This window comes from Trichomonas vaginalis, chromosome V (assembly GCF_026262505.1).
Source record: "Trichomonas vaginalis G3 chromosome V, whole genome shotgun sequence".
Classification (NCBI taxonomy): Eukaryota; Parabasalia; order Trichomonadida; family Trichomonadidae; genus Trichomonas; species Trichomonas vaginalis.
Genome location: NC_067207.1, coordinates 31851341 through 31872177, shown reverse-complemented (window position 1 = coordinate 31872177; position 20837 = coordinate 31851341). Strand labels below are relative to the sequence as shown.

The window sequence follows — 20837 nt, the reverse complement described above, 5'->3', positions numbered from 1 at the left end:
ACTGAGATGAAATGACCGAAGAAGTTGAAACGGTAGATTTGACACCACAAACAAAAAGTTCAGAACCATTGTCAAAACCTGTCAAAGAACTTACAGATGAAGAGAAAAATTCAATAATAGAAAGTGCCAGGTCTGGAAATACAAACCCTAACTACAAAGTCACTTTTCATAGAAATGGAACGGCTAGTATCTCAAAAAAGAAACAGACTCTCACAAATAAAATATTGAAGTCTGAAGGAGCTTTCGAGACAACAGATGGAAAAGTTTACTTCACTGACCAACAGTTCATTATAGAACATCTCATTGACTTAGAGTCGAAATATTCTAAACTTTACAACAAACACAAAAAGTTGAAAGGAAAACAAAAACAAATGGCATATGATATTTATGAAGATGTTGACGACACAACTGTTCCTGCAAGTAGGGTAAAGTCAGAGGAACCGAAAAGTGACGAAAAACTGATAGAAGAAGAAAAACCAAAAACTGAAGAAAAACCAAAAACTGAAGATAAACCAAAACCAAAGTTTAGTTTCCAAACTAAACCAAGTCAACCTTCATTGGCTGGTATGGGTTGGCGTCAAAGACTTATGGCAGCAGGCGGTTATGTTAAGTAAAGAAAAAAATATATTTTTTTATTTTTATTTGAAATGTACGCTGAGTTTGTTAGTGAACCTCAAGTTGAAGGAAACTTGTTTGTTAGATGAGAAATATGAAATGGCATACCATTTTAAAACAGTATATTTTTAAAAAAATATTTTTATATTTTATTTGAAATGTACGCTGAGTTTGTTGGAGAAGACCGTTGGGAAACTTGTTTGTTAGATGAGAAATATGAAATTCACTGTTGTGAGTCATTTGAAGTCAGAAACAAAAAGACAAAAAGAGTTTTAAGCGAATGGGAGCGAAATGACGGATATGCTATTATGAAGATGAGTGGGAAACGCTATCTTAAACATGTTGTCATTGCAACTCATTTTATACTGAATCCTAACAATTTACCTTTTGTAGACCATATAAACCGTATAAGAAACGACAATAGACTTGAAAACTTACGTTGGGTCACTCGTTCTGAAAACAATAAGAACAAAGGCAAATTTGGAGATATTGTATTCGAATTTGTCGACGAACTAGAAGATGAAACAATTGAAATTATAGACTATGGCAAGCATACGTTTGAGTTTTACTACTATAGCGAAGAACAAGACTCTTTCTACTTTTATACCGGCGTAAACTATAGAAAATTACAAGTATATTTTACTAAGGCAGGCTATGCTTATGTAAACACTAGAGATACAGATGGAAAACACGTTCAAATACTTCTTAACAAATTCAAGAAGCTATATGGCATACCATTTTAAAACGTTTTTAAAACAGTATATTTTTACATATATTAAATGCTTCAGGTTGAAAAACAAAGAACAAAAGTAGCAGATACAAAACCGTTAGACTATATCTTTACAAATGCCGGTAGAAATATTTCAGATGAAGAAATTTCATCCCGTTCATACAGGTTTGACTATCCAGTTCGTTGGCTTCAAAGTCCTTCAGATGCAAAGGCAATAGGATTTAGAAGAGTTTTGTTTTCAAATAGAACTAACGCTTTTATGTTCGCAGTATATTTTCATGGGCAGTATGAAGGTTCTGATGGTCTAATAGACAAATTTGACGAAATGAGAATCTTTACAATTCGTTCAGACGAAAGTCTTGAGAAAACTCTAAATGACTTTCAAACTCAAATAAACAAATACTACTGGGAATTTCAAGAAAAATACGACTCTTTACTAAATGGAACATACTATCTAAAACTAGAATACAACAAGATGAATTCCACCGTTTCATTTCAAAGGATTGAAATTAACCCTCCAAGAAGTACAGAGTTTTTATTTTGGGAAGTAGACAAACGTTCTTGGGCACAATTTCTTCGGTTACTAAACCAGAACGAACCATTGCCACCTGACGGTCCGTTTAAATTTATACGTCCACCAGCAGATTTGACAGTTTATAGAAACGTGTTTGACCCTCAAAATGTCATGTGTCATGCAAGTTTCAGTTCAAGCAACAACAGTTTTCTATGTATCGGTAAGGACTTTTATGACCTTACCTCTAAATTCTACGAACCACCTAGTAACAGTTTCTCTGACTTTCAAGTTTGGTTCACAACAAACGGTGTGCAGCATATAATACCATTGTACTATGACTTTTATCTCGAATTGTCTTTCATATACAACTACGGAGAAGTGCTGAAAAAGTATTGAATGTGGCTCGATGTTGTCCATTGCACTGCTTCAGAACAATATTTGCACTGCTTCAGAACAATATTTGCACTGCTTCAGAACAATATTTGCACTGCTTCAGAACAATATTTGCACTGCTTCAGAACAATATTTGCACTGCTTCAGAACAATATTTGTACTTTTTCAGAACAATACTTGTACTGTTTCAGAACAATACTTGTACTGTTTCAGAACAATACTTGTACTGTTTCAGAGCAATACTTGTACTTTTTCAGAACAAATTTCCCGTAAAAGCTCTCAATTTGTGAGAAAAATTTTCTGTTTCAGAACAAGACTTGTACTTTTTCAGAACAAGACTTGTACTTTTTCAGAACAATATTTGCACTGTTTCAGAACAATATTTGCACTGTTTCAAGACAATATTTGTACTGTTTCAAGACAATATTTGCACTGTTTCAAGACAATATTTGTACTGTTTCAAGACAATGTCCGACGGTTAAGCCACAAACGAATGTCCGACGGTTAAGCCAAAAAATATTTTTTATTTTTATTGTAAGAACAGTATGACAGTCGAAGCAAAAACGTTCACGAACAAATCTAATGGCGAAACATTCACAAAAGGCACTTACAACGGTATTGAAGTCTTACGTAGAGACAAGGATGGTTATATAAATGCAACAAATATGTGTCAGCAGTTTAGGAAAGACTTTAGAAGGTTGTTGGAAAATAAGTCCTGGGAAGAGTATTATACGGCATTTTGTGAAGAATATACCAACCCGCGGAAAACAGCGGGTTGCTTTTTATACAAAATTCATGCAGGAATTCCGGATGAAATCAAACAGGTTAGAGGAACGTATGTAGACCCAAGACTTCTAAACTATATAGCAATGTGGGCTTCTCCAAAATATTGCATAGCAGTTGGAAAAATTATGGACTCCATAGACAAGAAAGTTCATGAGAAGTTAGATGAAGAAGAACTTGAAGATACAGTAGAAAATGCAAAACATTTGTTCGAACAAGAAGTTAGAAAAATGTGCGAAAAACAATTAGAACATGAACGTGAGATATGTTATGGTTATAGAGACTCTCCATACGAACTAGACCAATGGGAACAAGAAGATTTAAAGAGAGAATTTAGAGAATATGAACTCGCTAAGATAGCATTTGAAGCTGCAGAAAAGAAGTTAAAAGTTTGGGGTCGTTTTGTAAAAAAATATTGTGAGTAAATGAACCATTTATTTTTATTGAATTCAGCAAAAATAATGTTTAGGTGAAGAGGTGAGATGTCACCTCTTTTCTCACCTCTTTTCTCACCCGTTGAATTTTCATGAATTTCCTTAAGATAGAAAAAATAAAGTTAGTTTTTTTAAAAAAATATTTTTTATTTTTATTGTAAGAACATGTTAGCAACAACAGCACCAAACTCGTTAGTCATGAACCCAACTTCAATGTTAGTAGAGATGAAAAGCTTCATTCCTTCTTCATATACTTTCGAAACAGAAATCCAGAAGATAAAGCAAGAACTTTTAACATGTAATTTAGACTGTTGTGCGAAAGATGAAGAAAATGAAGAATATCTTTATGAAATGCAGGACATTATTGACCATTTGCCTAAACTACCTGAAATCCAACAACAAAAGCTTACTATTCCAGAATTCGATGAAATAGAAGTCAAAGCAACTGACTCAGTAGAAATAAAGAAGTTCATACGAAAGGTAAACTATGAGTTTCTAGGATTTCATTGCAACCATAAAGTTATGGACAAAGATTGCGATATGGTATATAAGAACATCTCTGACATATATAAATCTGGGGAGTTTAAGACCTACGACAACTTTGTTTCGTTAGTTGCTGAATGTGTATGGCAGATAAGAGATAAAGATAGAAGAGGCAAAGTATGGAACGAACAAATAAGACCCGCTATGTTTGAGATGAAGAGAGCAATTGACGCCTTAGTTGTTTTAGCAGGTAAGGTTTCAGAATATAACGCAAAAATGAACCCGCAATGTTCTAAATGTAAAGCAGCAATTAGGAAATATAACTACTCCGTCAAAGAGATAGAACGTATGCGAAACGACTATGCAGATTTAAAGAAAGAAGCAGAAAAACCAGCAGAAGATAAAATGGACATGTTAGAATTTCTGAACAAAAACTATCCAACAGCAGAAGATTTCCTTCTATCTGATGTCAAGAAGAAGTATAAAGAAACTTTCGGTATCGTTAAAACATTTGACATACTAAAAGAAGAAATAGAAGCTACGAAATTGTTTAGGATTTCAAATATACATCGTACAATTCATGTAAAACGCTTGTGAAAAAAGAGGTGAGAAAAGAGGTGAGAAAACGGGTGAAATCTCACCTCTTCACCTAAAATATATTTTTGTCTGATTTACGCTCATTGACGATGAAATCATGACAAAACATGTACGATGAAATCTATTTCCTGTGTTGTTGTCAAAATGTCATGTTGTCACCATTTTCAAAAAGATGTTAGTTGACCGAGGGACCGAGGGACCTGGTCGCCTAAAATATATTTTTGCTGAAAAAATGACCAAATTTCATGAATTTCCTCATATGTTTGCTACCCTCGGAAAACCGAGGGTAGAGATTCCGTACGAAAATCGTAAAAAAACTCTATGAAAATCGTGAAAAAATGCGACCCGCGGAAAACCGAGGGACGCCTAAAACTCATGAAAATCGTAAAAAAACTCTATGAAAACAGTGAAAAAATGCGACCCCGACTTTTTCCGGGTCGCCTAAAACTCATGAAAATCGTAAAAAAACTCTATGAAATCATATCTTTTATACAAGATAGAAAAAATAAAATAAAGCTAGTTTTATTTTTTTTTATTTTTTTATTTTGTATGTAAGAACAGGAAATGACAAACACTGAGTTTGAAACAGTTAAAAAGATAGACAATGAGACCAAGGTGGTTAGAATAGGTGATTTAAACGTAAGATACTCAAAGAAATACAACAAATATTCTTTGTCAGACATTTTAACACTATCTGGAAAGAGAGCAAAGGACTGGGTTAGAAATGCTTCAACTCAGAAAATTTTGACAAGAAATCCTGAGCTTTTGATATCGGTAAGATTCTATGGAACTACAGCATATCTCATCGACAAAAGTCTTATACCAGTAGTTTTGTTATGGTTAGACCCAGTTGTTGGATATAATTTCATAACATATGGTTCATTCGATACGGAACGTTGCAGTGAAGGCTTACTTTACATCGTTCAGAAACCGAAGGACTTCAATACAAAGAGATATAAGATAGGAAGAACATATAATATAACTCAAAGATATGACAGTATAGTCAATAGAGTTAAGGTTGCGTTTGTTAACGATATGAGAGCTGCTGAAACAGAACTACTTGAAAAGTTTGAGAAAATGTATGGTGCTCCCATAAAAGGTAAAGAAACGTTTGAAGTAGATGAGATAGATAAAGCTATAAAATTATTTGACGAAGTTGCTGAAAAATACATGTAAAGCGTTTATTTTTGGTCTTTTATACAAGATAGAAAATAGCGTTAGTTTTTATAAAATATTTTTTTTTATTTTGTATGTAAAGACAGAAATGACAACAACAGAGAACACAACAACTGCTATCGTTCATGAAGCCATAAGTGAAGAATACGAGTGGGTTCAGTATAACAAACAGTTACGTCTCATTCGTTCGGTCAAAGATGACATGTACCAAATGCAAAGTATTTTGAATGCTCTTCGTTCTACAAAGCAAGCACATCATTGGTTTGAAAACCAACAGACAAAAGAACTTTTAGAAGAATTTCCTCATATGTTTGCGACCCGCGGAATTCCGCGGGTCGAGATTCCGTACGAAAATCGTCAAAATTTGCCAAATGGTTTGAGAGGTTGGTATGTACATAGACTTCTCGTAAATGCTGTTGCAATGTGGGCTTCACCTCGCTATGCTTGTTATATTTTCATGATGTTAGATGAAATTCATAGACAAGAACGTGAAGAGCTAGAGAACAAGCTTGAAGCAAAAGACAAAAACATACAGAAAAGAATACCACGTTCGGTACCAAAAGGAAAGGAAAAGAACTATAAGTATATGATTTACACTGAAGAGATGGAAAATGAAGAAGACAGAGATATGGTTATGTTGCATTTAGTCAGAAGAAACAACAAAAGCTTTTACGACCTTGCTAAGATTTACAAATCTGACAGAAATTGGTTCTATCGCGAAAACTTACCGATTTCAATGACACCAAATGAAGATGTGAAACAAATAGTTCAAGATACGTTACCTCAAACACACTATGATATTAAAGGTTGTACAATACTTACATTCAAAGAAGATTTACCGCTACTGAAGGAAAAAATAACAGAGTATTTTGACAACTTCAAACAAGCAGAGTAGATGAACCATTTATTTTTCAAGCTTGACTTTTTACAATTTGAACTTTGTTTGCGTAGATATGAATTCTGAAAGAAGTATGAGGGTCTTGTATGACTTTGTACTTCTCCCATAGTTCATGTCTGTCAAACTTACCTGCCATGGACTCTTTCATAAGTTCCATGAAATCGTCTTCGGACAATCCGGGGAAAAGTACAATGTCAGTAAGTATTCTTTTAACATCCTTACTTAAACTCTTTGCTGTCTGTACACAAATGACAACTGAGATGTTAAAGTGTCTGAGCTTCTTAAGAATTCGACACATGTCTTGTTCTCTGTTCTTTAACAAAGGATGAGAGGCGAAATCATCTAAGATAAGAAGACATCTGTGAGGGTAAGTCTTCCAATCGTAAGATTGCAATTTCTTCGAAATGTATTCTATCTCTTTCTGTTTGTTTCTGAAGTGTTTCTTCTCTAATATTCTCTGCATTTCCTCATTTGGGTCTTTAAACTTAGAATTTATATACTCATTTATAGCATTGTACTTCAAAACTCTTCTTTGGTACTTCTTTATCCAATCTAACAACTCAGAGTCTTTTATACATACTAACTTAGACTTTTTTATAATATCTTTGAACGAATTGACGGTTTGGTCAAATTGACCAGAAGTACTACAAATAACAACTAACTCATAGAATGGGTTCTTCTCATCTAGTTCTTGTTGTTGTGCAGCCATTTTAAGATAAGTGAAAGTCTTACCCGACCCAGGTGGTGCAATTAGACCTGTTATACCATTCTGAGCAAATAAGAACTTGTCATGTATAGGCTTTATCTGAGCATTTTCTAACTTCCTCTTGTTCTTGTTTAAAACATTCTCAAATTTCTTGTCAATGTCAGCAAACTTTTTTTCTAACATATTTTTAGAAAAATTAAAAATTTTATCTTTTAGGAAATGTCTAGCGATTTCGCTATCTATATTCGAGACAAACTTTTCGACAGCAAAACATCTGTCGACCATAAAATCTTACATAGTGTAAACAAGAAAGGTGAATTTGTTCTAAAGTTCTGTTTCTGGGAATATGACAAGAACCATAAAACATTAAGCAGAGAAGTCTTAAAATTTGTCAATGACAGACTTGTTGACAGAGATGACGCCGATTGGAAAGCTGAAGTCCAACAAAAGTTCTTAGAATGCAAAGAAGACACATGCGCTGTTCTTGAAGATGAAATAGAAAACAGAATAGAAGAGCTATTAAAGGACAAAGACCTTTTACAAAAATATGGTTCTGAGAAGTTTGACATAACTCCACCAGAGAAGAAGAAGAAGAGAGAGAAGAAAGAAAAGAAAGTAGAAGAAGAGAAGAAAGAACCTGAACCAGAGAAAAAGAAATTTGACATGTAAAAATAAAATTTTATTTTTAGAACATTTCTGGGTCAATGTCAATGTTCTCTTCCTCTTTAGGAGCAAACACTGGTTTAGACTCTAAAATCTTTTTACCCAATTTACCTTGAACTTCAACTATCTTAGACTCATAATATTCATAGTCGTCTGCTTTCTTTGGTTCATAAGGTATAACAAGTTTGTATGCTTTGCCTTCTTCGAGTTTTGAGAACTTTCTGTCAAAATTTTCTTTGACTGTCAACATACCGTCAATGTCTAAGTCTTCAAATTTCGCACCATTTTTAGTCACAATAGCAAACTTAACTGGTTCGATGTTCCAAACTTTGTCAAATGTAGACTTTTCAAAATGGTAGAAGTAAACATTCAAATATGCGAATGGGTCTAGTTCTTCTTTGACTTCTGTCATGTACTTGTTTACTGAGATGAATTTTGCCATCTTTTCTATCGGATAAAAAAATATTTTTTTAAAATTTACTCAGAAAAATTTTTCTTTGTATATACGCCGTTCTGAACATCTAAAAGATTTTTGACATTTGCCAAGAATGTTCGTTTAGACGCTGTCATATAACCATACTCTTGGCAATATTGTTTATATTCATCGTACAATGACCTTTCATCCAAACACTCAAAGTTAGTCTCATCTATAAACAGTTCATAAACACTCTTGTTTGCTTCTAACAATGTTTGTCTTTCTTCGGTATGTGGAATTTGTCTTGGATTGAACTTAGAAATATCTAATGTCATAAAATATGAGAACAAGTGGTTGTAAAAGTCAGATGTCAAAGTTTCTGACAAAGCGTCAAAATATTCTGTATCTTGCATATGAGAATCTGACGTTCTGACAACTACATATCTTCTGTCAGAACTTTCTAACTTCATCGGAACGGCGTTGTTTGAAACCATAATGAAATTTGCAACATTTTCACAAACTCTTTGGTCTTTATATTTTCTTTCAACAACTCCAACTTTGTCTGTTATAAGACTCTTCAAAGCATCTGAGTTTAAAACCTTTGTTGTATCTATACTTTGAAGTTCGTTACATACTATAAGTTTCATATTCTCTATTGAGGAGTTAAATTTACCGCAGATGTTTTCTAAGTTTGTCATATTCGGGTTCGAATAGCCCTCTAACAGTTTGCACAAAATATCTGTAAAGAAAGTGTTCTTACCTGTTCCTTGTTTTCCAATTACAATGAGAGCAGTTTCATTTTTAGCACTTGGATGTTGTAAGATGTTTGCAAACCAACATAAGATATACTCATAGACTCTTTCGTTTCCATTGCATATAATTTCTTTGACATGGTCTAACCAAGCTTCTATAACATTTTCTTTCCATTCTACTTGTTCGTATTTATATCCAGTGAAGATAGAATAGAAGTTTGGAGATGGTGTATAAAACTTTATACCACGAACTGAAAAATCTTCTAACTTTGACAATAAGATATCCCAAGCATCTAACATCTTCATACCAACTTGTACAACTTTTATTTTCTTAAGTTTCTGTTTACATTCTTGTTCTGAAACTATGGTTGCTCTTGGTTTGTTAAAGACAACATCCCATTCTTTCATAACATAACATTCTGGGGCAGAGTCGACATAAATGACTAAACGTTTCAAATTCTCGACTGCTTTGTTATAGTCTCTAAATGGACACATATTTCTGAAGGCTTGGAAGTCATAAAAATCTGAAACATCTATTCTGTACATTTTATAAAAATAAAAAAAATATTTTTTTTATTCTTGAGCTATTTGTTGCATTTGTTGTTCTTGAGCTATTTGTTGTTGAAGTTGTTCTTGTAGTACAATACTTTCACCAGTTGCATCTTCCAATTCGAAACTTTCTGCCGTCATTGACAAATACATAGGACATAAAAGTTTTACAGGAACAAAGTTTGCGTCAACTAAGGTTAAGTTTATGTTTGCTAAAGTGTTTGAGTTTACTAAAGCTGAAAACTCTGCATTCGAATGAACAATAGGCAAACCAGCAGAGAAAGTGTTGTTTATACGCATGAGTATCTTTTGGTCATAGTAGTTTCTGTCAACATTCGAATAGCACTTTGAACCTAAGTTTGAAACAATATATAAAATAGGTGTACTTAAAGTCAATGGAACAGACATTCCTTGTATGACACCTTTTCCTGTTATAGGAAACTGTTGGTAGTAAAAACCAGAAATAAGTTTTGTATTATAGCTCATATTGTTTATAGTAAACTCAGTCGGACATCCAAACATAATGAAACCTGCTCTAGTTGCAGCACATGTTACATCCGTCCTTAAAGTATTAAATAAGTCAACAAAACCTGTTGGTGGTATATCTGAGTAAGTATCTTCAAAGAAGTATTTTTTACCATTCACAACAACAAAGTCTTCTGGTGTCAAAAGAGCAAAACAGGCTTTAGTCGTCATTGTGTTTAAGGTTAGTTTACAATATCGTCCTTGAGGACTTTGTAAGTTTGTTGTTATAGAATTATATGACTCAGGGTTTTTAGTCGTAATAGTATAAACCACTATGTCTTCTGCCATTTACTTAGCAACTAAATTTTAATGAAATGTTGTGGTCGTCAAATTTTTATAACGTCTGGGAAACTATATTTTAAGTTCAACGTTTCGCCTCCTTTCATAACGTATATCTTGTCATGACATTATATGAAACACCACAGCAACCAATGTCGGGTTCTATTTCTTTGATGTTTATATCGTCTGCCTCTGTCAAAAGTTTCAATAGTTCTTTCAAAACTTCATGAGGTGCAATGACATATGAGTTCACTTTTACAGGGTTGTGTTCGACCAAGTTTAACATTATACCTAAAGCTTGACAAATCTTCTCCTGAGTTTTAAGTTTGTCTTTAAGTTGTTGGTAGTCATTTCGAATATCTGCAACAGAACTTAACTCTCTGCTAACTTCAGGATATGTTGGTTGTTCTTTTACAGGAACAATTGTTATACCATCTTCGTCCTCGTATGGTTTCCCCACTTCAACATCTCTTTCTTTGACATTGACAACAACACTTTGAGTGTTTGTTTGAGTTGGTGAATTTAACTTCACATCTGCCACCGCCATTAAACCTTTTGAAACACTTACGCTTCTATTTTTCGGAAATGACATTTTACTTAGAATAAAAAGATGGACGTATTTGAGTATCTCTTCGAATTGAAGCAGAACAAAGTTTACACACACAAACAATACAAATACATTGACAGAGTAGTTCTTTACACAAACAATGGAAAATGTTATAGAATAGCAGTCTTTGCTGAACCAAAATATTTTCATAAAGCAAAGAAAGTTGGTATAACCGAAATGGTGAAAGTTCTTGAAGCAGACAAAAATATAACAACAAAACTTACAGATATTTCTAAAGGTAAGTTTATAATACAATTTTATGTCAAAACTGGCGTACTGTCAATATTTGACGGAGAGAAGTCAGTTCAAGAACAACTTACTGACCTGCTGCCAAAATCTGCTCGATGGAAGCTGTCGTTATGCCAATCTGAGGAGCCCCAGCAGGTTTCATCGAACGAATCTTCAAAAGAGCATCTTCCGTGAAAAGTGCTATTGGTTTTGTAAACTTCTTTGCTTTCAATTCATCTGGACCGTCTCTGTCACCAGTATATTGTATTTGTACAGTACCAACAGTTGAAATACCACCCATAAAGTCTTCTGAGTCAGCAAATGGAATGCCAAGCCAAAAGTTTGAACGGTCTCCATTTGTATATTGAGTTTTTTGACCTCCTGTATGAGTCCATACTTTCACATATGGCATAATAGAACTTTGCATTTCAGGGTTAATGGTTGTTGTGAAGTTGTTGTTAAAGTTCATAGCATCTAATGTCAAGTTGTATGACCTCATATCCTCAACTGTAGAATATTCTTCTCTTGGATAATATTTGCCATCTATGTTTATATGATATTTAATACCAGGGTTGTAGAAACAAGAATAGTCATTTATAGTTCGTCTGAACAGTACAAACATAGTATCTGCATGTTTCATTGCAGTTGTTAAGGCAATATCTGTTCTTGCACCTGGGTCAGCACTTTGGTTTCCAACTTCACCTGCAAAGTCTTTGACAGATATTTGGTGTATAGGGAACATAAGTGGAACTGCAATATATTTGGCAGCTAAAGCATTTGAAATATCTGGGTCCAACATATAGACTGCAAGTCTGCTTTCTATTCTCTTGCATTCAAATTTTTCGCATGTGAACTTAACTGGGTCCCAAGCAGTTCCAGCAGCATTGAAATAGTAGTTTACTTCAGTGTTGAAGTTTGAGAAACCAAAGTCTAAGTCAACTTTGTCTTTGCAAAAGTCACAGAACTTGGCTCCACCAGTTCCAGCTACAGCAATGCTGAATGGGTCTTGTGTTGGTGCAATGACTAAGTTATTTTTGCTTGGAGTAAGTTCGATAGAAATTTTTCCTGCCCAGTTTGGCAAGTATCTTAAAAACCTGAAGATGAGGAAAGATGACAAAGGAACTCTAAGTTTCAGTTTTACTTTAGTGACAGCATTTCCATCTGAACCAGAAAGGTTAACATAAACTCCTGGAACGTTAGGGTCAAGTCTTCTTATTTTCTCAATAGTTGCATACTGGTCTGTTTGTTCTCTAGCTTGTGGTTGTACTGAGTTTCTCAAAGCGAACCATTCATAGTTTGCCCATGTTACTGTTTGAACTAAGTCAGAGTTAGAATATATCTTATATCCCATGAAAACTTCTGGAGCATATTGGTATCCGACATAGAAAATTCCATTGCAACCTTTCTTGTCAGACAACTTGGCAGAAGGTTTTATTTCAATGTCTTGTTCCACGTATAAGAAAGAGTTGTCAATAGAAATTATATGAAACCTGTCGCAAGCAATATCTACTGTTGTTGAAGAACCTTCTCCAAACTCACCTACGTTTCCATAAGAAACAGCAGTTGTATATTCGTAAGTTCCAGGAACTATTTCTGACCTTCTAATGGCATTGTCGCATTCGTTATACCATTCGGAAACATTTCCATTCATAGCATCCAAAACTGTTGGCGTTATATTCTGAGCGGCGTACATTTCATATGAGTAAAAATATAGAATAGTTGGATTTATATGTCATAATAGAACCCACGTGGACCAAGCTTTACTTTCTTCCTGACTGAGTTTTTAACTCTTCTTTTTCCTTCATTGCCCTCTGCTTGAAGTTGTTGCATCTTTGCATTATGTTCATCTAGTATGTTGCAAATTTCCCATGTCCTTTTTGCCTTTTGGCACTGGTCGCCCATCTCAGGTAACCTATATCCTAGAAAGAGTTTGTCATAGTCTGTATTTGAGTCTTCGCGTATTGTTTGCATGACTCTTTCCTGAGTTTCCGGTTCAAGCGCTTCAAACAGTGCCTGTCCATATGGAATAAGCTCGTTTCCAAATATATGTTTTTGTAGCCATTCTGGTTTTCTTTCCATGTTACCAACTATATCTTTTGTGAATGGGAAAGCTTTTACCCAATCTTTCAGTCTTGCGTCGTTTATTTCTGTAGTTGGTTTTATTTTGTCAAGGAACATGTTTTTCAATACTAACATTTCATTTGGTACTGTCCATTTGAGTTTTCTTAAATATTCATCCCTTCTCGATTCATCGTCTGCAAAGTAAGTTTTTATGACATTTTGTAAACTTTCGTTTGCAAGGTCATGTACAATAGGTTCTCTTCCTTCTCTCCCTAACTTTCTTTCTAAACTCTTCACCAAATATACCATCTCTATGGTTCTGTGTAGTTCTTTGAGATAAATGTTCTAGAACGTCAGGTGTTATATTTCCATCAGCCATGTTCATTTCATACTGGTCCAAAATATCTGCATGTTTCATATCTTTCAATGGCATTAAAGCCGCGCTTAAAATACCAGCTATATCTGGTTCACCATTGACTTCCATTGCGTCTACAACTTCTTGGAATTGTGGTTGTAAGTTTATGAACCACCTATCCGGGTTAGCTTTATGACCCCATCTCATTGTAGTTCCATCGTCTGCAGAAACAAAAGTAGGTTTGTTTCCATCTTGGTTAGGTTCTGAATGAACTTTAAACAATGTTTCATTTCTATATGTTTTCTTGAAATTTAACCTTTTATTTTCACCGAGTTCATCCGAAGATTGAACGTTAAATGCTCGTAAGTAAAAAGGGTTGTTGTATTTGTGTACATTTTCTTTCAGTACTTCCATTCTATGCTGAATATTTTCATCTGGTGTTGGAGTCTTTTGTATGTCGGCAAACATTTTTCGATATTCTTCTACTATGTCAGCCGAATTTTTTTTAGACTCTTGGAAAGATTCCATATTCTCCGCATACTCTTGTTGAGGGTCAAGATTTTTCGGCTGTTCCAAATCTTCATCTAGTTCTGTGAAGTTAGTTTCCAAAGGAAGGACTTGTTCGTTTCCTTCAGGCTCTTCTAGCTGTTGTTGCTGAACTATTTCTTCCATGTCTGGTTGTATCTGAACTTCTTCCTGTGGAGTTTCTTGTACCTCATCTGCTGGCATTTCATATATTCCGAGACCGTTTTCAACAATTTCCCTATCTACGTCATCCGCATTCATAAGCTTTTGTTCTTTCGTTCCGTCTCTATTTTTTACGCGTTTCATGACGAAAGTTGAATTGTCATTTAGCTCTGACATCAAATATCTCGGAGTAAATTCATCCATGTCATTTGGATGATATGCTATTAAATCATATCCCTTAGCGAGCTTGTATTTTCCAGGTTTGAGATTATATCCGTTTTGGTGCTGAGCCATAAAGCTAAATAGGTCCGGGTCAGTATTTCCATCCTTGAACTTTCTAATAGCTTCTTTATATACTATCTGGGAAACCACACTCTTCTTTAAGCATTTTTAAGAATTCTTGGTTTCCTTGTTCTCTACTTCTTTTATGTCCTTGCTCTGTTTGTGGTTGTTGTTGTGCAGGGTTTTGAACTGTTGGTTGCTGTGCTGGTTGTTGTGTTGGTTGTTGTGCTGGTTGTGGAGGTGGTTGTTGTGCTGGTTGTTGTGCATGCCTGTGTCTGTGTCCATGTGACGATGTAAATGTTTTAGGTAGTCCTGGTGCAGGTGCTTCTCTTGGAGGGTTTGGTGGTATATAAGTTCCACCAGCTGGCACATATGTTCCATCTGCAGCATAGTGTCCTACCTGACTTTTCGTTTTTAAGAAAGCATTTACTAGGTCTGTTTTGGTCTGTTGTAACTCTTTTTCTTGACTTTCCACAACAGTTGCTCTAACGGCGTCATAGGCACTTTGAACTGCCTGTCTCGTTGCTGCATCTGTTATTTTCGTCATATTTTGTGCTACTTCTTTTAACTCTTTGTCGAAACCTTCAGACTTCAGTTTCTTTCCAGATGAGAAATCGTTCACTTGTTTCACCTTACTATGAAGAGCTTCGAAGGCGTTCTTAAAGTCAGCATTTGTTAAAGCTTCATTTGAACTGTCTTCATCCGCTTGTATTTTTGTCCTTATTGACCCTATGAGTTGGGCTGCTTTAGCGTTGGCTTGGGCATCTAACCAGTCATTGTTAGCTTTTATATACTCTGCGCTTTTCATTGCCTTTTGCATAGCCGCGTCGTTATTTTTACTTTCTTGTGCTAAGTTTTCATACTGTACGGTTTGGTTTTGCAACTGTAAAAGTTTTTCTGCCTTTACATTTGCTTCAACTTCCTTTTTATACTCATCGCTATCCATATATGTCTTCAGGGCTTTTTGTTTTATCTCTTCATCTTTCAGTATTTTATATTGAGTAGTATGGTTTTTCAAATTTATGACATCTTGTTCCATTTTTGCTACTTCTGCTGCTTTTTCTGACACTTTTTTCGCATATTCCTCTGTACTTAGTTCTTTCAGTTGTTCTTCTTTCTTCTTTTTCTCTACGTTTAACTCATTGAGTTTCTTTGTGTGTCTGTCATATTCTAGTTTCTTTTCGTTTTCACTTATTTGCTTCTGTATGTCTATGTTTGACTTTTTGACATCTGTTATTTGATTTTTGAGTGAACTCAAATTCATTTGACTTTGAGGGTTATATGCTGTTCCGTCTGCAGCTCCACCATAGCCTGCCATTTTCGCTAAAAGTGCCGCTCTTAAACCTCCACTCTGTGCACCAACAACTCGGTTTAAAAGCATAGGATTGCTTGACATTTGTTGCAACATAGTGGGGTCATTCAGCATTTGTTGTTGCAACTGTTGTTTGGTGTTAGTCTTACTATTGGATGTTTCAATGCTCTCTTCCTCTTACGTATATTCTTACGTAGCTTACGTGGCATTTTAAGTGAAGTTAAAAAGCGGTTTTTGACAGATGTTTATTGTGACTTCTTCGTAAAGACTTTGTTAAGACTTCTTCGTAAAGACTTTGTCAAGACTTCTTCGTAAAGACTTTGTTAAGACTTCTTCGTAAATGACCAAAAATATATTTTAGGTGAAGAGGTGAGATTTCACCTCTTTTTTCACCTCATTTCTCACCTCTTGAATTTTCATGAATTTCTTCGTAAAGACTTTGTTAAGACTTCTTCATCTAATTTCTCATGAACTTTCTTGTCTATGTTTTGTCAAGATTTCATCGTAAAGACTTTGTTGAGATTTCTTCGTAAATGACCCTAGTAGTATATTTTTGGTGTAAATTTCATGAAAATTCAAGAGGGTGAAAAATTAGGTGAAAAAACAGGTGAAATCTCACCTCTTCACCTAAAATATATTTTTGGTGTAAAATTCAAGAGGGTGAAAAATTAGGTGAAAAAACAGGTGAAATCTCACCTCTTCACCTAAAATATATTTTTGGTGTAAATTTCATGAAAATTCAAGAGGTGAGAAATGAGGTGAAAAAACAGGTGAAATCTCACCTCTTCACCTAAAATATATTTTTGTCTGATTTTACGAAGAAGTCTTGACAAAACATTTACGAAGAAGTCTTGACAAAACATTTACGAAGAAGTCTTGACAAAACATTTACGAAGAAGTCTTGACAAAACATTTACGAAGAAGAAGTCTTGACAAAACATTTACGAAGAAGTCTTGACAAAACATTTACGAAGAAGAAGTCTTGACAAAACATTTACGAAGAAGTCTTGACAAAACATTTACGAAGAAGAAGTCTTGACAAAACATTTACGAAGAAGTCTTGACAAAACATGAAAACATATATAATTTGTGAAAAGTGAAACATTATATAATGTTTTCGACCAAGAAGACTAACAATTTTCCGAATAAAAACTTCATTTATACTAAACATCTTCGGGGCTAGAAGGCACGAAGTGCCTGGAAGCCCCACTACCTTTTTTTTTTTTTTTTTTTTTTTTTTTTTTTCATTCTATACATTTGCTATCATCGGGAATATACTATACATGTAAAATAACTTGTCAAAATACATTTCTTTCAAAAAATTAAACGATTGTATTGGCTTCATAACCAAATAAATAATCCGACCAAATGTTAATTTCCAAAAAGAAAATTATTTTTCTTCAAATGGAAATAATGAAATTGCATTTTGTAGTTGGCGTTCATTGATGTTAGTTGATGATCAAAATAATAACCCGACCTAAATATAAGTATTAACGTATTCAGACATTTGATTTCCATCATTCAATATTATACTTTTATATTTATTTGTATTTTAATATTCCTTTATTCATTTACAAATCAATAGGTTCTACCATAAAGGTCGGATCCTCACTTCGACTAACATTTTTATAAATCATTTTTATATATTTTTTAATTATCAAAAAACAATGAAAAAACTCTTGAGCTTCAATTAAGCAAATCTTGGTTATATATTTCACAATGTGTAAGTAGCATTTTTTAACTGACTCAAATTTTGTTTATTATATTGAAGCTGTTTTCAACATGCCAATTGAAATCTCTACTAAAAGTACATATTAGCTTCATTTTCTTAATATCAAAAGTTTTAATTTAGCATTAAAGAATATTTCAAATTTGCTTTTATGGACCAATCAATTGAAGATACTTAGCATTGGTGCTTTTGAAAGGCAGAGTTTATACACCAGATCGTTTATTGCTCCAATTGTAAGAAACATCAAAATTTGTCACTTTTGCAACATCAAATTCGTGAATGAACTTTTTCAAATGGAAACAAATTCCGGGCTTGACTTGATCAAGAAGGACCAAGAGAATGCAGAAAAGGCTTTAGAAGAGAGCTATAGTGCCTGGACTAGCACATACAATAGTACAGATTGTTTTTTCTAACAAAACAGAATTCCATGAACATATCGAATGTTTCGAAGGAGATGTTACTAAAGCACTAACATGTATACTTTGATTTCTAACAATCAGCTCAAGGAACTGGCTATCAACAGCTTCAATATGCTGAAAATTGGCTGGATGGCGTTCTTGAAGTCATCTCAAGCAAACAAGAAGAAGTACATTGCTTCTTGAAGGAAGCTCAAGACAATCTTGATCTATGAAATGAAAATTTGATAATAATTTTTTTTCTTACTGAATAAAACCTTAATTTAACATTACCAATAAATATAATGACTATAAGTCCATCTAAATACTTACTTTATTTATCATTTTTTATGATTACTAAAGATGACATCAACAAAATAGCAAATGTCTTCTCAACGCTGCTTTTTAATGCAGAAAACAAGAAGATTGAAGAATATGCTATTGATGTACTACATACTTCTGAGAATAAACTTGGAGTAAAACAAATTCTGATTATCGACCATGCAAAAGCTGGAGAAAAGGCAGCTGTTTTTCGAAACCAAGTATTAAGTCTACGCTCTAAAGAGATTTCTTCGTTAAAAATTGAAAATACTATTGAAGATCCGAGATTATTAATCGAACTATTACAACAAGCAAGTAAAGACAAAACAATAGAGCGAACACTGTACAAAATATCCAAATGGGAAAAGTATCAGATGATTGCTTACAACAGAATTCATCCAATTTCAACATTTCCTGAAGGAGACAGTTCAAATAACAATATTTCTTTAAAACTACAAGAAAGATACATTACATCAGAAAAATTACATCTTTCTTCAATTTCTGATTATCTAAAACAAGCAAACTCAGAGTTAGGATTACAAATACGAACATTTGCAATAGAGATAGAGTCTCTTACTAATCCACAAACAGAAATACCAGATTTCATAGATAAAATGCGCAACAAATTGATATCTTTCCTTAAAAACGAAGCAAATACTCCAAAAATTAAACCGATTTTTAACTATACAACAATTGATGAATACAAGTTTAATAAGGAAACAAGCTCATCTATACTTCTAGAAGTCATCCAGGAGTCAATGCCTTTCTTTACAATTGAACATCTCGATTTATGCATTGAAAAGTACTTGTTTTCATTGATTCATAACATAATATTTGATAAAATCAATTTGAAAGAGGATGATGACATGATTGAACAAAAATATCAAGAATTTGACCAATTTTCTCCTTCAGAAATTGGAATTTCAATTTCATTGATGGCTTGCAACGATAAACTATTCAAAGATGTCATTGAAAAACTAAAAGAAATTGAGAACATGAAGAATCCAACATCAAAACTCATTCAAATCTATTTATCTGTTGAATTATTGTTAAATCAATTTGCAAAATCATCAAATTCAAGAGCAGGTGTTGATGACATCACTGATATATTATTATATTGTTTGATTCAGTCCAAAATTCCAAAGATTTGTACAGAATTAAGTTTTATTAACATGTTTTCAAGAAAAAGATTGATGCAAACAGCTTTTGGAGCTCATTTCATGTCATTCTATGCTGCAGTTGAAAGATTGAAGACATTTAAGAAAGAAGATTTAAGTCATCAAAAATTTATTTATATTCCAGTAGAAAATCCCTCAGAAGGTTCAATAATATTACCAGGATATATCAATTGTGTTTCTCCTTCATCTTTTTATGAGAAAAATTTTGAAGATAAAAATATTTCTGTGAAATCAAACGAAAATGATAAAATTTATGTCAAGAAGATAAAATTGGAGGATGCAGTACATTATATCTTCAAGAAATACAAACAAAACCACTTTAAAATCCAAAATTTAGAAAATGATAACACAATTTTACTTTTTACAGACAGTATTAATGATTTATTACCTTTCAGAGATGAAGATGGTTTCATACATGCTATAAAATTATCACAGCTATGCTTTCTTGATCAACTTTCTCCAAATGTTTCTCTTTTTGAACATTTTTCATTAATTCAGGACAAATTCAATATCAAAAATTTTAATACTGATGAAATAATTCCACTTTGCATTGAAAATGTCTCAAAAGAACTGAAAGATTTTGGATTTATCAAAGATTCTCATGAAAATTCAATTGACCATGAATTTATTTCCGGATTGAATCATTTTGTAAAAGAGTTCTTAGTTGAGAAAGACATGATTGGCTTAACTCCACTTCTTTGCAAAGCTATTCATGATATGTGGACGATGTGGACTGCAGCTTTTGATATCCCAACTATTACAGGTAGAAAACAAATATATTGGAGATATCCTGTAGTAATTCTTCAGTATTTAGCTGGAATTGAAATTACGGGTTATTTAGATACTGAAACACGAAAATTATTTAGAAGCTTGTGGGATAGTTATGAACTATCCCCAGAAGAGAAAATATGTTTACAGAAATTGCTATAATCTTGTTTTTATTCATGATATGTTACGTAAATAGTTTACTATTAAGAATTAAATAATTTTTATAATGTAAAAGTCATTACAAAGATATTATAATTACATGTACAGTCTTATTATTTCAAAATCTTTCCAATGATAACCTTCTGTAAAAAAATAAGTTTAGATTTTGAGTGTCCGTACTATAAAATGTCAACACTAATAGAAGGAAAGATATTTACATCGTTTAAATCATAAGATTCTGAT

General features: G+C 33.5%; 16 protein-coding genes and 1 pseudogene across 17 annotated transcripts, besides 1 other annotated feature; 8 read left to right on the top strand and 9 right to left on the bottom strand.

Annotated features, from left to right (window-relative positions):
- Positions 1-17288: part of a mobile genetic element that runs on past the window's edge.
- TVAGG3_0440090 (phage tail repeat-like family) lies at positions 12-614 on the top strand (the record flags this gene model as incomplete). Its single annotated transcript, XM_051234173.1, has 1 exon — positions 12-614. The coding sequence occupies one exon, from the start codon at positions 12-14 to the stop codon at positions 612-614; it is 603 nt and encodes a 200-aa protein (XP_051103903.1).
- Positions 1395-2255, top strand: TVAGG3_0440080 (uncharacterized protein; the record flags this gene model as incomplete). Its single annotated transcript, XM_051234172.1, has 1 exon — positions 1395-2255. One exon carries the CDS (start codon positions 1395-1397, stop codon positions 2253-2255), a length of 861 nt encoding a protein of 286 aa, XP_051103902.1.
- Positions 2918-3460, top strand: TVAGG3_0440070 (uncharacterized protein; the record flags this gene model as incomplete). The annotated part of the gene is made up of 1 exon (XM_051234171.1): positions 2918-3460. One exon carries the CDS (start codon positions 2918-2920, stop codon positions 3458-3460), a length of 543 nt encoding a protein of 180 aa, XP_051103901.1.
- On the top strand, positions 3635-4453 carry TVAGG3_0440060 (organellar and viral DNA polymerase type B; the record flags this gene model as incomplete). Its single annotated transcript, XM_051234170.1, has 1 exon — positions 3635-4453. A coding segment is annotated over one exon (819 nt), but the record flags the coding sequence as incomplete, so codon positions are not given.
- Positions 5114-5725, top strand: TVAGG3_0440050 (organellar and viral DNA polymerase type B; the record flags this gene model as incomplete). Its single annotated transcript, XM_051234169.1, has 1 exon — positions 5114-5725. One exon carries the CDS (start codon positions 5114-5116, stop codon positions 5723-5725), a length of 612 nt encoding a protein of 203 aa, XP_051103899.1.
- On the top strand, positions 6186-6620 carry TVAGG3_0440040 (uncharacterized protein; the record flags this gene model as incomplete). The annotated part of the gene is made up of 1 exon (XM_051234168.1): positions 6186-6620. One exon carries the CDS (start codon positions 6186-6188, stop codon positions 6618-6620), a length of 435 nt encoding a protein of 144 aa, XP_051103898.1.
- On the bottom strand, positions 6637-7512 carry TVAGG3_0440030 (protein of unknown function, DUF4106 family; the record flags this gene model as incomplete). Its single annotated transcript, XM_051234167.1, has 1 exon — positions 6637-7512. The coding sequence occupies one exon, from the start codon at positions 7510-7512 to the stop codon at positions 6637-6639; it is 876 nt and encodes a 291-aa protein (XP_051103897.1).
- TVAGG3_0440020 (uncharacterized protein) lies at positions 7549-7998 on the top strand (the record flags this gene model as incomplete). The annotated part of the gene is made up of 1 exon (XM_051234166.1): positions 7549-7998. The coding sequence occupies one exon, from the start codon at positions 7549-7551 to the stop codon at positions 7996-7998; it is 450 nt and encodes a 149-aa protein (XP_051103896.1).
- Positions 8104-8434, bottom strand: TVAGG3_0440010 (protein of unknown function, DUF4108 family; the record flags this gene model as incomplete). Its single annotated transcript, XM_051234165.1, has 1 exon — positions 8104-8434. A coding segment is annotated over one exon (331 nt), but the record flags the coding sequence as incomplete, so codon positions are not given.
- TVAGG3_0440000 (uncharacterized protein) lies at positions 8470-9705 on the bottom strand (the record flags this gene model as incomplete). The annotated part of the gene is made up of 1 exon (XM_051234164.1): positions 8470-9705. One exon carries the CDS (start codon positions 9703-9705, stop codon positions 8470-8472), a length of 1236 nt encoding a protein of 411 aa, XP_051103894.1.
- TVAGG3_0439990 (uncharacterized protein) lies at positions 9733-10116 on the bottom strand (the record flags this gene model as incomplete). Its single annotated transcript, XM_051234163.1, has 1 exon — positions 9733-10116. One exon carries the CDS (start codon positions 10114-10116, stop codon positions 9733-9735), a length of 384 nt encoding a protein of 127 aa, XP_051103893.1.
- TVAGG3_0439980 (uncharacterized protein) lies at positions 12498-13040 on the bottom strand (the record flags this gene model as incomplete). Its single annotated transcript, XM_051234162.1, has 1 exon — positions 12498-13040. A coding segment is annotated over one exon (543 nt), but the record flags the coding sequence as incomplete, so codon positions are not given.
- Positions 13073-13543, bottom strand: TVAGG3_0439970 (protein of unknown function, DUF4106 family; the record flags this gene model as incomplete). Its single annotated transcript, XM_051234161.1, has 1 exon — positions 13073-13543. One exon carries the CDS (start codon positions 13541-13543, stop codon positions 13073-13075), a length of 471 nt encoding a protein of 156 aa, XP_051103891.1.
- On the bottom strand, positions 13797-14744 carry TVAGG3_0439960 (protein of unknown function, DUF4106 family; the record flags this gene model as incomplete). The annotated part of the gene is made up of 1 exon (XM_051234160.1): positions 13797-14744. A coding segment is annotated over one exon (948 nt), but the record flags the coding sequence as incomplete, so codon positions are not given.
- TVAGG3_0439950 (kinase-related family) lies at positions 14800-15279 on the bottom strand (the record flags this gene model as incomplete). Its single annotated transcript, XM_051234159.1, has 1 exon — positions 14800-15279. The coding sequence occupies one exon, from the start codon at positions 15277-15279 to the stop codon at positions 14800-14802; it is 480 nt and encodes a 159-aa protein (XP_051103889.1).
- Positions 15652-16253, bottom strand: TVAGG3_0439940 (annotated as a pseudogene). Its single transcript has one exon. A coding segment is annotated over exon 1 (602 nt).
- A 1230-nt stretch (positions 17289-18518) lies between the features above and the next one.
- Positions 18519-20597, top strand: TVAGG3_0439920 (Rab GDP/GTP exchange factor family; the record flags this gene model as incomplete). Its single annotated transcript, XM_001320191.1, has 1 exon — positions 18519-20597. The coding sequence occupies one exon, from the start codon at positions 18519-18521 to the stop codon at positions 20595-20597; it is 2079 nt and encodes a 692-aa protein (XP_001320226.1).
- Between the last annotated feature and the right edge of the window lie 240 nt (positions 20598-20837).